This window comes from Temnothorax curvispinosus, unplaced genomic scaffold (genome assembly GCF_003070985.1).
Source record: "Temnothorax curvispinosus isolate PA1 unplaced genomic scaffold, ASM307098v1 QBEX01010790.1, whole genome shotgun sequence".
Lineage (NCBI taxonomy): Eukaryota > Metazoa > Arthropoda > Insecta > Hymenoptera > Formicidae > Temnothorax > Temnothorax curvispinosus.
Window position 1 is genome coordinate 1 of NW_020220570.1, and position 14,880 is coordinate 14,880.

At 39.5% G+C, this 14,880-nt stretch overlaps 2 protein-coding genes across 7 annotated transcripts; one reads left to right on the top strand and one right to left on the bottom strand.

Moving 5' to 3' along the window:
• Positions 1-6: 6 nt before the first annotated feature.
• On the top strand, positions 7-10,073 carry LOC112460754. Of its 5 annotated transcripts, none has more exons than XR_003041478.1 (5): positions 7-184; positions 4,216-4,381; positions 7,687-7,835; positions 7,922-7,987; positions 9,038-9,064. XR_003041478.1 is itself a non-coding variant. In XM_025025578.1 (5 exons), coding segments are annotated over exons 1-5 (426 nt in total). In that variant the 5' UTR covers positions 3,370-3,434; the 3' UTR covers positions 8,997-9,087. The 5 variants fall into 5 exon arrangements, 4 of the variants coding, with proteins under 4 accessions (XP_024881348.1, XP_024881346.1, XP_024881347.1 ...); XM_025025578.1 differs by lacking the exon at positions 7-184 and adding an exon at positions 3,370-3,477 and having other exon boundaries at positions 8,995-9,087; XM_025025579.1 differs by lacking the exon at positions 7-184 and adding an exon at positions 3,370-3,477.
• On the bottom strand, positions 3,051-13,685 carry LOC112460755 (protein big brother). 2 transcript variants are annotated; one of them, XM_025025584.1, is made up of 3 exons: positions 13,660-13,685; positions 13,341-13,391; positions 3,051-3,401 (listed from the first exon to the last, which is right to left on the bottom strand). In XM_025025584.1, exons 2-3 carry the CDS (start codon positions 13,374-13,376, stop codon positions 3,186-3,188), a joined length of 252 nt encoding a protein of 83 aa, XP_024881352.1. In that variant the 5' UTR covers positions 13,377-13,391; positions 13,660-13,685; the 3' UTR covers positions 3,051-3,185. The 2 variants fall into 2 exon arrangements, with proteins under 2 accessions (XP_024881352.1, XP_024881351.1); XM_025025583.1 differs by lacking the exons at positions 13,341-13,391; positions 13,660-13,685 and adding an exon at positions 5,048-6,089.
• Positions 13,686-14,880: the final 1,195 nt, after the last annotated feature.

Here is a 14,880-nt window from a genome sequence, read left to right on the forward strand (position 1 = left end):
GGACGAAGAACACCTAAATGCCCCGAAACAAACGACCGGCTATTTCACCAGTCCTTTTGTTTCTCGATGGGCGTCGCCGACAGCGCCTTTTTGCGCCGGGGTCCACTACGCCGAGGTCCGTGAATACCCCGGAACATTCGTCAACGGTGTTCCGGCAAAAAGGACGACGTGCGAGGGGCATACGGTCAGTATGGCGCATCATCCTTTGTCTCTCGTTCAGGTCCAGTTCTGTACGTTTAACTTTTACGAGCAGGATGTGCACAGGATGCGTGTGTGTGCCTTCAGGATCATTTCCGAACTATAAATTTTGTAATTAAGGCAGTGCCTGGGCGAAGAAGGGCCCGCTGTGATTTAAAGGGTACGCACAATTGTTGCACCACCTTGACCTTAGGATATATAAAAGATTTCTCAAAAGATCTTTTGAGTTTTCGAGATTCCGTAAAATTTACCTTTCCTCACAATACTCCTCGTAATTACAATCAAATTTTCCTTCGTTTTTCTTCAGTTTAATTTTTTTTTTTTAGATGAATGTTGAGCTATCTTTTCCCTTAAATTTCCTAAAGTTATTCTTCTATCTTGGCAAGCAATTTTGGAATCAACACTGAGCGATCAAAGATAATATCGCGATGCTGTTAATATTTATTTTTCAATTTAACGCTAAGATTTCTATCTTAATAAATCTTCGTAGCTTTTTTATTACGCGAATCAGCACCCTTTTTCTCTTTTTTTTTCTGCTCGATGAGCAAAGGGTTAAAAGCTTCGTCATTATCGGGCACCGCACGCGCTCTCTCTATCGCGCGTTTATCTTGATAGCGAATAAAATCTCTCCCTTTAATTATTACGTCGCCCGACGGGGCATGTCGGTGGGCACAATGCACGCGGGCACGTGTGGTCGCGCGCCACTCTTTATTCCTTCGCTCATTGTCGATTAAAACAAAAAGGAGGCCGCGGGTCGTCCCGTAAACACAGCGTGCCCGTGCTCCGTGCACAGGATCTAATGAATCGCTTCCGTTCCATTTCGTCTCTTTTGCAAAAGGACACCCGACACGAAAGAGGCCGTAGAAATGTTCAGGAAATTTTTTGGAGTCATAAATAACGTAATAGTAAATGATAAACAAAGATATTGGAAGCGTGTTTTTTTTTATACAGCGTAATTAACATTAAATATTTTCGATACAATAATACTGATTTTCAGTCTAAATATTTTTTTCAATTATTAAATTCGTATTATATCACAATATCACATATATAGTTTGAAAAATGATAAAAATTTTGAGAAAATAAAAATCACGGAGATGATTCTGTAAGAATTTAAATTTTACGAAAATCAAATACTCCTTTATAATTCTTCTCCAATTACTACTCCTTTCAAATTCTTTCGATAATATTTTATTCGTGTGGATAAACTATAGAAAGAAATATTCAATAACGCTACACAGATCTAAAAAATCTGAAAAAGAAAACTACGAAAATTCAGCAGGTTATTAGGATTTTTCGTTTGACCATTGCGAGAAACCGAGAGATTTACGAGCCATTATACTGTGTAACTGGCTGAGACAGCTTCGAGGCATCTGGCGGCGTTTAACGGATTTCTAGAACGCTAATTGCCCATTGGTGCCCACTAACACGGCACTTTTAGTTTTCTGTCGTCTATATGAGTTGTAACAAAGTGACGCAAAAGGACGACCCTCAAATTTTTTCCGAAGGATATTTGAGCCGGAAGTGCGAGATTGATTTTATTCTCTCGATCTGTGACACGATGATAAATAATTAATCTTCAAAAATGCGAATAGATAAGATCTGTTACTTTCTATTTAATTGTAAATTTAACAGAAATTAAATCACTTTAACAGAATTTTAATTCAATATTTACTGTTACCTGAATATTTATACAGAAGTGTAGAATTTATATAAAAGTGTAGAAGTTTCGAAAAGAGATCACGTACGAAAACTTTGTTAAGAAAAAATCAATCCTGAATGAATCAGGAAATTGATCTCTAGATGAATGTCTCTCATCATGTGTTACAATACGGATTGCATGGAAATTATAAACTTATGAAATATATAAAATAATAAATTGACTGTTTCTTCAAAATAATAGAATGTAGGTTTGCAAAAATTACGATAAAAAAGATAACGACTGAATAATCTGGAAGTTTCCAGACATCCGCGTAAGGACCAGCGCGCGCACTTTGCAAAATGGCGTCGCGACGCTATCGATCGCGATGGCGACGCGACGCCGAGAGGCGTCGGCCGCGGCGCCGGCGTACAAGATTGCTAGTTGACGACCTAAAGGGAAAGCTCGTCGAGCTTTTGCAGCCTTAAAATTAGGATGATCCAAAGTTTCGATAAATTTTGGATCTATTATTTGGAAGCAACGTTACTCTACTTAAGCTGTTTTTCCATGCTGTTATTCTAATTGCGCTTCATATTGCGTTATATTGCGTTTAAATCGTCCTTCGATCTCTGACTTTTGAGCTTAATCGTACGTTTCAGGGTTACAAATTCGTTCGCACGACACAAAGATAAATTGGGCCAGTTTCTCTCGCTCCAACGGGAGCCCGAACTCCCGCGGAGAGACCCGGAATTTCTAGAGACCGGATGCGGGGGTGACACGTCGGTAGCATTGTTCGAGAAGTGGCGGCCGGATACTGACGGATACTAAATTATGGACCCGAAAACTTGCGCAACGTCTATGCCTAACGGTCCCTAATTTGGCCATAGTACGAACCAATTACGACCACACAATCGTATTCGGGAACCACCGTTTCGAGATTCGAGCGGTCGGGGTCTAAGCCTCCCGCTTAGACGACTCAACGGAGGGAATCTGTCCTTTTCCCAGTTTGCGCGATATTGCGGAATACTTATAAATTTTACGCGAAAAAATAATCCGATCTCCGAAGCCACTGGGATCATTAAAAATTAATACGTCGCGGCCGTTCCTAAAATTCTCGGATTTTTAAGTTTAAAACCGACATTTTTTAAGAAATTTCTTTTCTATAGACTTTCGCGCAATGTGAATTCTATTTCTTTAATTTAATTAATTTCTGCATAAATTTTTATAACATGATGGTATTTAAGATGGAGTTTTAGGCTGTAATGGCGAGAGCGAAGGATAGAAAATCGCTCGTGCAGGTCCATCGGGATGATAATCAGGATAAAGTCCACGATGATTAAGATAATTTTTAAAAAAAGCGATGCCCACTTACCTTCCCGTGTTCCTTGTCGAAATCGCAGTCGTTGGGATCGACGGGATAGTTTCCGGATGCGTTGCCGAAAACAAGCTGGAGGTTGGTGCCCGTCGCCGCAAACGCGATCTCCGTGTGGCCTTCCCGACAGCCATTTTGGAAACGTACTTGACGTTCTTCGAGCGGCCGGTCTCTGTAACCAGTGTATCTCACCTATAAAAAAAAGCAGAAATATCGCTGTTAGCAATGTGCATGTTGATGCATGGAAATTTTCATCCAAGGATAACAGGTGCAAAACAGTTATCAAGATGCATTAATTAAAGCAAATTAATTTGAATTTTAAAAGATATGCATTTAATTTACGTATGTAACTTTTTTAGATTTATTATTAGATTTCATATAGTAGATTTAATAATTAGAGACCGGATTGCGGTGCCATTTTTCCCACTCCAAGGATGTGCTAGCGGCCGAGCACCGTGAGAATAATTACATAAATAAATAAATAAATATATTTGCTACGTTACACCGCTAGACCGGCACGGTGTAGAGAGTATACTCCTTCTCACGACTGCTAGCACGCGCTTGGAACAGGGAAAACGACACCGCGATCCGGTCTCTATAATACTAATAATACAATATATTATTAGTATTTTATTCTCTGGACTAATCGTAAGTAATTTTGCAAAATTAAAATGTGAAAAATCGATTGCAGCATCGTAACTGTCGCGAATGCAGATCAAACGATATAATTTTTCAACGATAAATATCGCTTGATCAATATTTTCTAACAATTTCCTAACAATTATCAAATAAAAGTTTACCACTTTCAGATCATTAGAAAAAATCTCAATGTTTCTTTATTGTCGTTTCAATAATAATTAATGAATCAATTAATTTGACGACATTTGTGGAGATAACGTGTCGGATTCTCGACCACCACTTCGAAAGTTTCTCCATGATTCACGGATTTTTGTTAAAAACGAAATGAATGTGGAATACTAATTCGCTGCTCTTGGGTGATCCACAGTTAGACAAATTCGAGGAAAGGACAACATTCCTACGGCATCGCGTATTCCAGGTCGGTGGCGAGCGACGGGAAATCCTTTGCCGTTCCGACGTCTCTCACTGCACATTGCGACACGTAATTCGAAAGACATTTCTCGAGGTTTCCGACCGGGATTGATCAGCGAATAGTAAGTAACGAACTTAATGTCGATTTCAAAACGAGGCGATTGGTTCGCAGAACTAATACAGCAGCGTGATTACACGATGCAATTACGAAATGTCGCTTAAGCTTCTCTGTTCGAATTATTATTTATTTCATCGTCTCGTTAGTCTCCGAAATAACGGTAAACATAAAATTGCCGGTTATAACATTCGTATTACTAGTTCATGTATTTACAAACAGATTGACGACGTAACGCGTATGTCAAACATAAATAAGGAAAATGTATCAGTTTCTTCGACATAATAAGCTAGGATATATTCATGACTTTTAACTTTTTGTTTCTTCGTGCGTTTTCTCCCAAGAGTATCGCGCGCTTGGCGTTACCCGCATGATTATCAACGTGAGTGTTTTCTCTCAAAAACGGTAATGTAAGCTTTACGTGTCCAGCACGTGCGTATTTTACCCATCCTTGTAACGCAATGCCCATCTTTCGCGTGCGTTTCCACTTAAAAATATTACCGTATAATAACTTAATTTCTCAGATAGATATAGAAATTTATAAATTTCCTAGAAATTTAAATTTTCTAATAGACAATCTTCTTTCAAACGCGACTTTTCACGTATTCAAGGGTGTTCTTTTCACGTGTCCGTATATCTTTATCGTTGACGTTGCTTTTCGTAGCGGACTCACCTCGCTCTCGCGACTCAGCCTTCTGAACAGCTCGTCGCTCTCAAACTTGGTCTTCTGATCGGGGACCACGCGCGGCATCTTGAAGACGAGCCGGGGCGGTCGCGGCTGTTCGTAAAGACCCATTCCGTCGAATGGTAGCACGCCCACGCCCGCGTGCTCGCTCATTGCGTGCATCATCTTCGTCGCCGCGGGTTAACCGGGCCTCCTGGACAACACTCTCTCTCCTCCTTCTCGGTGGAGGTCGACTATATGTCACTATCGATACTAGCTCCCGCGTGTATCGGGATAAACGAGAGATCGCGCCTCTTGGAAGAAAAAAGGAAAACTCCGAAAGTGTTAGTTTAGATGACGGGACGAAGAACAGCCTTGTATTCTCTTTCGCGCGATTCACCGCGCTCGATCCACGAGTGTGAGAAGACCACTCTCGCCAGCAACGACACGCACGATGTGGCGCCTCAGTGAAGACTGGGGCCTGGGGCACCGAAAAGCGCGCGGAGTTCCCCCACGCTGGATCACGCTCGCTCCCAGGACTCCCAGGAGCCCGACACGCCTCTGGAGTCTCTGGACCGCCCTCCGTCTCTCCCTCTCTCAGCCGCTGAATCACGGCTTCTCTAGCCAGTCAGCCAGTCTGCCTGGCTCCCAATTCAACCCTCCGGAGCCGAATATCGTACACCCGGAGCGACGAGCTCGCACCCCGAGGGTGAGAAAAGGAGGGAACTTGTGCCCAGCAATCTGGTTTCATGATTTTATAAATGGACGGAAGAGTGCCGTTTTGTCCGGACTCGACAACTTGCGAGCCGTTTATTTTCAAAGTGCTTTGAAACGCGTCTTATTTTCTTTTGAACGGCGGGGTTGAAATCGAAAATACATAATCTTTAACGGGAAAGCTCGAGTGGTGCAAAGAATTTAGGATACTATACGATTGCCAGGGAAATCTTAAATTTTTATTTGAACACGATATTCCAACGATCCTGCTATCTGTCTCGTTTAACAATTATGATTTCGTGACGATACTATAAATATGAGTTGTACAAATTTCATTAACGAAGCAATAAATAGATAAATAATAATAATCTATACTTTATGGTCTAATTAGATAATACTCTTTCTAATGATCCAAATTAATGTACCAAAGATCATAAAAAGAAGCTGAAAAATTTATTTAAAAGGAAAAACGTTTTTTATCATAAAATATTTTTTTAAATCCGATGCTATAAATCATCCCGACTAAATTTCTTCTAACAAATAAAATCCACGCAATTCACACGAGATTTTTTTATGTTAAAATAAATAAGGTAAAGTTCTGTGTTATCTATTCATATTTCCGTAGATTACGTCACAAGGATCCATTCATTCAAAAAATGATTGGTACCTAAAACGTTTCCGTAAAAGAGAAATCGAATCTAAACTAACCGAGAAGAATAGGTACGAGATTTTTTGCTGTTCCCTCGAAAGACAGCCATAAAATTTTTTTCGCGCTCTTGACAGTACGAAGGGATACATCGCCGGTTTACAGTGCAATATATACTGCAACGGGATCGACGATATAGTATCCGGATTGGCTGGCTATTCCTTCACAGGGGTATACGGGAAGTACGTGTCGGACAGAGGGGAAGGGGGATATAGCCCATTTTGGCCGGATGCCTGCTTAGATAGTATAACACCGTGTGTATATCCCCTCGAGGGAAGAGATCTTCATCGTCTCTCTCTCGAGTGGCGGGGCTCATCCATTTGAGAGGATCATTGTCGAGGATCCGCGCGCGATTAAGATCAACGACCCTCCGGCGAGCGCGCGATTCATGGCGTTACCAGTCATGGATACCCATTTATCCTTTTTTCCTCCCTCTTTGCCCCCCTCCCTCCTCCTCTTGAGCGCATCAACGATATTACAGCTTCGATTCTCCGGTTAATCCCACTGTTCCGTTCATCTCCCGTACGTTTGGTGTTACGTTCAAACGAATGGACGTCCAGATATTATTTAAATCACAATCTTGATATAAAGTATGCTCGTTCAATAAAATATTTTCATATTGTAAAAATTGGAAAGATAAACGGCGGTATTAATTCATCGACCATAATAAGTTTTATTACTGTATACTTTGTAGCTGAGCGCATTTTACGAAATCTCTTCCTTTTTAAGAAATTTAAAGCAATAAAAGAAGATAATATCGGTTGGACCGCAAAACTGAATAACCGCAAAAAATTAATGCCGTTCTTTCATTATATTGGTTTCTCGGAAATTTCCTCGGAATAAGTATAACTTATCCTTCCTAGTTCGCAGATACATTTTCAATTTGGAAATAAGCTTATCAGCAATCTTGCTACTGTATAAGAATACTGTATAAGAATATAACAAATGCAATTCTATTACATGCAATATAAAATAAGAAAACAAAAGTCAAGGTCTCAAGACTGAAAGTATTGTTAACTTTTAAGGTAGAACGAGAACATTTCTTTTGTAACTAATTCGCATTATACGCTTTACACGCTTTTCATTTTTGTTCCTTCTTTTATGGCATTTAATTTTTCACGAATGGCAGTTCCATGAAGGTTTTATTACTTTACATCATTGTTTGCGTTTTGTTACAATACCGTCTTTTATGTCGTAGAAATAAATATTATACTTTCTCTTTTCACAGTAGGTGCTTTCCAGTTAGTAATGGCACACAAGTCAAAGTCAAAGCATGCACGCGCGCGCGCGAAAACACAGTTTTATCCTTCTTGGAATTCAACGAGTTACAAAGACAAAAACGACACTTATGTCGATTTGTTCCACTAAAAATGGAAAGTAAGCACTCAATATGTCGTGCATACAAAATACAAAACAATATATTTCTGGAAAGAGTTATTTTGTTCTTTTCTTTTTCCTTTTAGATATACCGACATCAAGCTGTTCTTTAAAAGTTTCTCTAAACTCTTTATCTTCTTGGATATTTTTGTGTAAATAGACATTTAAAAATAGTTAATAATATTTAAATGTGTAATTATATTTACATAAAAAAAGGAGAGGTTGTAAAATTTTTGCAAAATTATAAAATTAATTGTAAGATTAACGTTGAGTTCGCAAGTCGTGCGTCGTTTTCTTTTCGCGCATCGTTCGCATGAATATCTAAGCGTGTCGAAAGAGAAATTTCACGCGCGTCTCCGGATTGAGATGAGCGAATCTCCGCCCCTTGCCGCGCACCATTGGTCCAGCAGCCTCCGCCAATCGCCAGTATCCTCCTGCGAAGGGAGGAAGTGCACGCACGATACACACGGGCGCACACGCGTGCACGTGCGTGCGTATGACATATTGTTAGCTGCGTATACTTGCTCGGGCAAGAAGTACAAAGAGACATGGCTCGGCACGGGTTCGTTTTCCTGTATGTCGTCTCGAGAGATTAGCTCTTCATCCATTTTCTACACGGAGATATGCGCACGTGTGGATATAACTAACACTCAAATCTTATTTTAACTCGGTAATTTGCAATTTTACTCGCAGACTTTAGGGAATCTAAAATAAATGTAGATTTATTCATTTTCTTCAAAAACTTAGATATGTAAATTTCGAGGATCCACAATTATGGTCTATCTTGCCTGATTGAGAAATTTTAATTAAACATGTGTTTAAATCTTACAATCGTATAGTTATAGAATGCATATTAAAAAATTTTAATTTAATTTACATTTGCAAACCTTGACATCTATTAATATATCTATCTACATTCAATTTGTTATATAAAATAATACTAATATTTAGAAAAATTTCGTCACTTTCGCCACTTTATGTGTGATGGTTATATTATTAATTATATTTAAAAATTTTCTCTCCATGTGCAGAAACGTCACTTTAAAACATAACATTTTATAAGTATTAATCTAAAAATCGATATTCTGGATATTATTAATTAAAGTAACAATGCATAAACACTCGCGATTAAGTACGCGCGCTTCTTGTATGTCGAAAGGAAAGGCGGCGGAGATCAATATCGCGAACGTTTCCGTTGCCAGAGAAACTTGGATACTTGCGCTATATACTGCAAACACACCAGCATTATCAAGTAAGCAGGATGTCGAACCGAGGAAGGATACGAAGCGAGGACGAGCCTTCCTGGCAACGAAGGGCGTACGAGCGTCACCGGTCTAGGGTGAGCACTCATGAATTATAAACGTTACTCTTGATTCAACTCCGTTTAATATTTTACCGATCGATGTTTCTTTCATCAGGCTCGCTCTTGATGAAAGCTCCGAGGATCTAACGGAAACCTCAGTGCTAAAGATATTTTCGTAGAGATAACCTTCGAATCAAAAGCGATAAAATAAATAATATACTCGCGCGAGATTAAAACTTTCTATAAAAATCGTTTGTTATAGGTACATACATCAAACGATATAATTATATGCATTACGTTCGTATAACTTTTATGTTAAATTTAAGAGATTTTAAATAATGCTATATCAAAGACAGTTATATTAGAAATTTTGACTTCAAGGTTTACTCAAGTAATTAGTTAATGTTAATTGGTTAAATGTTTTTTTCCTCTATAAAGACTCAGACGTTTCACGCTCTGTAACGTCGTCGAGAATTTACGATTATACTCATTCGTGTTGCTTTGCAGGTAAAAACAGCCAGACCAACGGTAGATGTGAACCCTCCGGAGGGCAGACCTCATGTCTCGTTTAACGCGAAGAGATTGCAGTTAGAGCGCGAACGGCAGGCGCGAATTCTCAGGGACAATTTCATCCTACTGAAGAAACTTCGTGAAATCATGCACCGGAAGCGACAAGTCGCAGAGGACAATCAACGGGTCCAATGGCAGGAATCTAGATGCGTTAGAGTTCGTTAAAAAAGCGGGATCTCGACGGGGTGCTCCCTTGCCATTACATAATTCGCGATTTACATATATGCACGTGTCTTTTGTATTTTATGTGCAATTGAAGAGTAGGGTGTACGTAATTACGATCTTTGATCTCCAGCAAGTCTTTTCTATCTTGATACAGAATCATTTAACTATCATGTATATGGACTTCTAATAAATGCTTTCATTAATATTTCCAAAATTGGATTTTTACCTTTCCCTACCGTCTCGAAATCGCGAGATGGTCAATAATTTAAACCATTTGAATTAATAACAGTTCTCATTATCTCTAATTTAAAAACTTTTATTCTTCTTAAAATAAATTATGCGATACTTTTAAATCATTGGAATATAATATTTAATTTGCATTGTGTATCGATATATCTCACTTTTTGTCTTTCTTTTGTCTGATGGAACTCTAATCGATATGCATTGATCGATACGTATTATCTGATGCATCGTCATTAACGTCAAGAAAAGAGGCTAGATTCTCGCAAATAATATCGAAATCTTTCGACGTAATGTAAGTATCCTTTATATTAAAACATAGATTTATATTATACATATTTCTAGCTATTAGAAAATTATATACTCATAATATATTATTAAATAATAAATTATAATATTAAGCTATAGATTTCATAATCAAGATAAATGTTGATTTATTTTCTAATTCATATTTAATATTTATTACAACAATGTTAATCACATTAATATTAAATATTAAAATTTCTACTACAATGCTATAAATGGCTCCAATAAACTCAATATGTATACATTTTTACTCATGGATTCAATTAAGAATAAATGGAGGAAGAAAGCTACGATAAGGAGAATACTGAAAAGGAGCTTGAAGATAAGGACTATGGCGAAGAGAGTCAACCCGAATACGAATCAACGATTTCGTTGGACGAAACTGAGCACGATACACGCGTGTTGGCACACTCCGAGGCTGGCGAGTGTCTTCACAATTTAGGAAAATGCGTCGCGCAGGACGAATACGCCTATCTCAGCATGGACGTCTCGGACAGGGATCTTACGGATGTCAGCGTGATACTATCCTTCAGACACGTTCGTTACGTGAACGTGTCGGGGAACAGATTGACCTCAGAAGCGCTGCGTGCGCTCGAGGCGATGCCGTATCTGCAGACGCTGCGGGCGGATCGAAATCGTCTGACCAGTGCGGAGTTGAAACCGATGCCGTATTTGCAGGTGATCCCGTCGTCTTTTGACCCTCATTTAGCGGGGTCTTTTTTATCTCATTGAGAACTCCGTGCATGGATAACGGCAGATCCGCGCTAGTAAGACGATTTCGAAAATCTAGGAGCTTGCCCTGAACCGGAACGAGTTGACAGACACGTCCGGCATCCGTCATAAGAATCTCGAACGTCTGGAGTTGAATCACAACAATATTCGCACCGTGACTATCGACTTTCAGATACTCGTGAGCTTGAGGACTCTGGAGCTACGCGGCAACGCGCTAATCAGTGCCGCAGGTGAGACGCGCAAAGTCGAGACGAAGGCAGTTATTTATCTTTCGAGATTAACCGTTCGCCGAAGGTGATCATAAAAATCTAAGCAAAAAATGCCGAGCTTCTCAAACAATAGCTTAAGAACTTGTTATAGGTAAAACGAGAAGGATTCTAAAGAAACTGGATTTTTCCTGAATAATGTTCGAATTTCTTGCTTCTCGCAGACATCTGTTGTTCCAATCTGACGCGGCTCTTTCTGGCCGAAAATCAAATCGAAAAAATCGAAGGTCTCGGAGAACTTGTGAATCTGAAGACGCTACACCTGCGAGGTAACAGGCTCACGAATTTGGACGGTTTCACCGAGCGGTGTCGTAGCTTAAGCTACGTGAATCTGCGCGATAACGAGCTCCTGAAGATTTCCGAGCTGAGGAAGCTAGATTGCCTATCGAACTTGGAAACACTTGTCGTCCTAGGGAATCCTTTTCTGACAGAAAAGATGGAGGAGAGAGAAGGGGAGGGATACAGGCGGATCGTTCTGACAATGCTTCCGAAACTGAAGAGAATTGATAAGAATCCTGTGCTAGATCAAGAGAGGAACGAGGCGAAGGAGTTGCTCGGGAAGATGCAGAAGAGCGGATCCAATTTTGAAGACTTCGATTTGAGAAATTAAAGTTTTGAGAGAGATTCGTTGATGAACGAATTCGAAGATTAGGTTTTAACGATTATTTTCATTAAGACACATCTTATTGATTTTAAAAGAGCCGGGATCAACTTTCTGTAGTTAATTATCATCATGTATTGAAAAAATGCATCGTTATATGTATATTTAAAAATCTCGATTAATTATTTTTTTAAACAAATCTTGATTAACATCTCTTCCTAGTTTTTCTATTATATTAATTCGGACTACATTAAGCCTTTCACAAGTTTTAATTAGCTAAAATAACTAATTTCTTTTTAATTTAACTTTATCGAAAGTACGCGAGTTAAATTAATTTAACTCGATGTGAGTTGTCAGCAAAACTCGATTTACGAATAATGTATATTATTACTGGAGTATTTTGCAATAAAGTACTCGAGACGCTATCTAGTAGCGTACAATTCGTACTATTCGCTCTTGTCGCCAGAGCTCAACCGAATCGAATGCTAAAGTACCGATCGAGCGCATTATTTCGTATATGTATATGTATATTCCATTTATAGATTTAAAAATCCGTTTATATAATTAAAGTATATGCATTAATACATGTTTACCGAATTTTATACCAAAAACAAATAAATAAAAATTTTTAATTCAACACAGGCAGAGGTGAGGAAAGGCTTATTTGCTGTTCGGGGAGGGCCTATGAACCTGCATTAATGAGGATATAAATTGAGTCACTAATATATCTAATTTTTGTATCGAGAACTATTGTTACAAACTGTTTCTGTAGTCATGTGTGTGCCTATTTCTTATAATATTTGCATTTAAATTGAAAATGGACATTTCAATACTCGCATTTTATTTTCGATTGTACTTAAGAAATAAATTTTCTTTGTAACAAATGTATATTTTGTTAGTAAAATATAATAATAGTAATAATAATAATAATAATAGCTATTGAAAGATATTTTTTAATGTTTTGCTTAACATTAATTTAATTACAATTATTTAATCAATCGTGCAAATGTTTTATCAAAATATTATAACAAAATATTTAATTTGACAATATTACATTTAATTTAAAAATGTTAGTTTAAATATCCTCTGATATGTGACCTGTTTCTATCTGATTTCATCCGAGGCCAAAGGCCCTCCACCATCTCTGCCGACTCCGATCGACGGTCCTCTTTTATTTACAATACGTTTTTTACCATTTTAAAGCAACAGATCTACGATTTTTATACTCTTATTTATTGCCATAATTCAACATGTATTGAGAAACATTTGCTCTATATTTAATCGTAGATTTGTTACCTTAATAAAAAAAAAGTCTGACTCACCGACTCAATGAGCAACGGGCGGAGGTTCTCAGCCATGTAGCTACGATGATTCTGTAACATAAGAACATGAGATTCAAATTAAAAAAGCGTTCAAAATGATTAACATTTTAAAAGATAATTGTTACGCGTCTCTAATGTCTTTCAATAAGATATTTAGCAATACAATTATCTATTTTACGAAAAAGATATCTACAAAAATAAACTTTTATCAAAATTTGAGTAATTTCTCTTCCTCTAATTATTCTAACTTATCAAGATAAAACAATCTAAATAAATGGAAAAGAAATTATTGTGTAGAGAGATAAGAGATGATACTCACCCCAAGGTTGCTCCGCCGGTACCCGATGTCTCTCCTAGACCTCCTCCTCCTCCCAGGACGTCAGGCCTCCTCCTCTCGTCTCACAGGACACTCGCGAGAAACACTCGCGGATAATAAACTACAATCGCCCGCGGACTAATTATTAAATAAAAGTTTTTCGCGCGATACTGTACGGCACTCCCGTTTATAAAGCCCATGAGAAGAATATTCCGTCAAGTGCTCCGTAATATTCTTAAAATGGGCTTTGAAAAAGTCCTTTAGTCCGATTACTTGTACGGCACTCCCGAAGCAAACGCGACGAACCGGCTGCGGTTCGTTTGTTCAATTAAATCGGCGGACGAGGGTACGTTAGCTTCCCCCGTCTTTGGATTCTTACGCGCGGGCGGGGTTACGACAATATAACTCGGCCCTCTTTTTCCCTGCGTGAGAGACGCGGAGATAAATCACATAATTCCGGCACAGCGTTTAAAGCGCGATACGATCGAGATAAATACACGAATGCTACGTTCGAGTCGAGAAATATGACGGGACGAGCGCCACGATCCCGCGAGTATCACGACGAAAGCAAATCGATCGTTCACAATTGCCGTACGTACCTTCGCCTCGACGTCTGGACGTCTCCCCCTCGACGCCTCCGTCTCGAGCAAGCGATTCGCGCGACAGGTTTATTCCGACAAACACTTTTTTGATACACTCGCGAATGTTGAACGCGTACGGCACGCGTACTCACGCAGTGGATTATTCCCGCGGGCCGCGGAACGAGAAGCAGGAGTGCCAATCGTAGAAACGAGCGCGTTCCGAAACACGTAGCACGCACGAAGCACGGCGACGGACGCGCGGAGCACGAACACACTTAATTCTTATCTGTACGTGCGAAATTCATCGGAAGGATAATAGCTGATTCGAGTGATTTCCGCAGGTTACGGTACTCCGAGCGTTAATGGAAACAAGCTGCAAGGCCGCTCGCCGACAAGAACGATCCGGCCGCGCGTCGACTTTGACGGTACGTTGCGTTCAAACGAAAGGTCGCGCCTGGTATGTGCTGGTATGCCGCTGATGCGTACGCCGCGCCGGCCGCGGCGGCTCGGAGCGGCCGAACGTGATTGGCCGGATTCGGGGGCTCGACTCGCGAGCCAATCGAATCGCGTTCGACGTCTCCCCCGACTGCGCGACGGTGGCTCGTTGGCTCGTTCGCTCGTTCACGTCGTAATTCATCGTAAA

Coding starts and splice junctions, on each gene's coding strand:
- LOC112460754 (XM_025025578.1), top strand. CDS start 3,435: ATGTGCATGTTGATGCATGGAAATTTTCATCCAAGGATAACAG. Junction 4,382..7,686: donor CCGGGATTGATCAGCGAATA/GTAAGTAACGAA, acceptor CTCTTTTCACAG/TAGGTGCTTTCCAGTTAGTA. Junction 7,836..7,921: donor TGTTCCACTAAAAATGGAAA/GTAAGCACTCAA, acceptor TTTTCCTTTTAG/ATATACCGACATCAAGCTGT.
- LOC112460755 (XM_025025583.1), bottom strand. CDS start 5,224: ATGATGCACGCAATGAGCGAGCACGCGGGCGTGGGCGTGCTACCATTC. Junction 3,402..5,047: donor GGCTGAGTCGCGAGAGCGAG/GTGAGTCCGCTA, acceptor TTTTTTTTATAG/GTGAGATACACTGGTTACAG.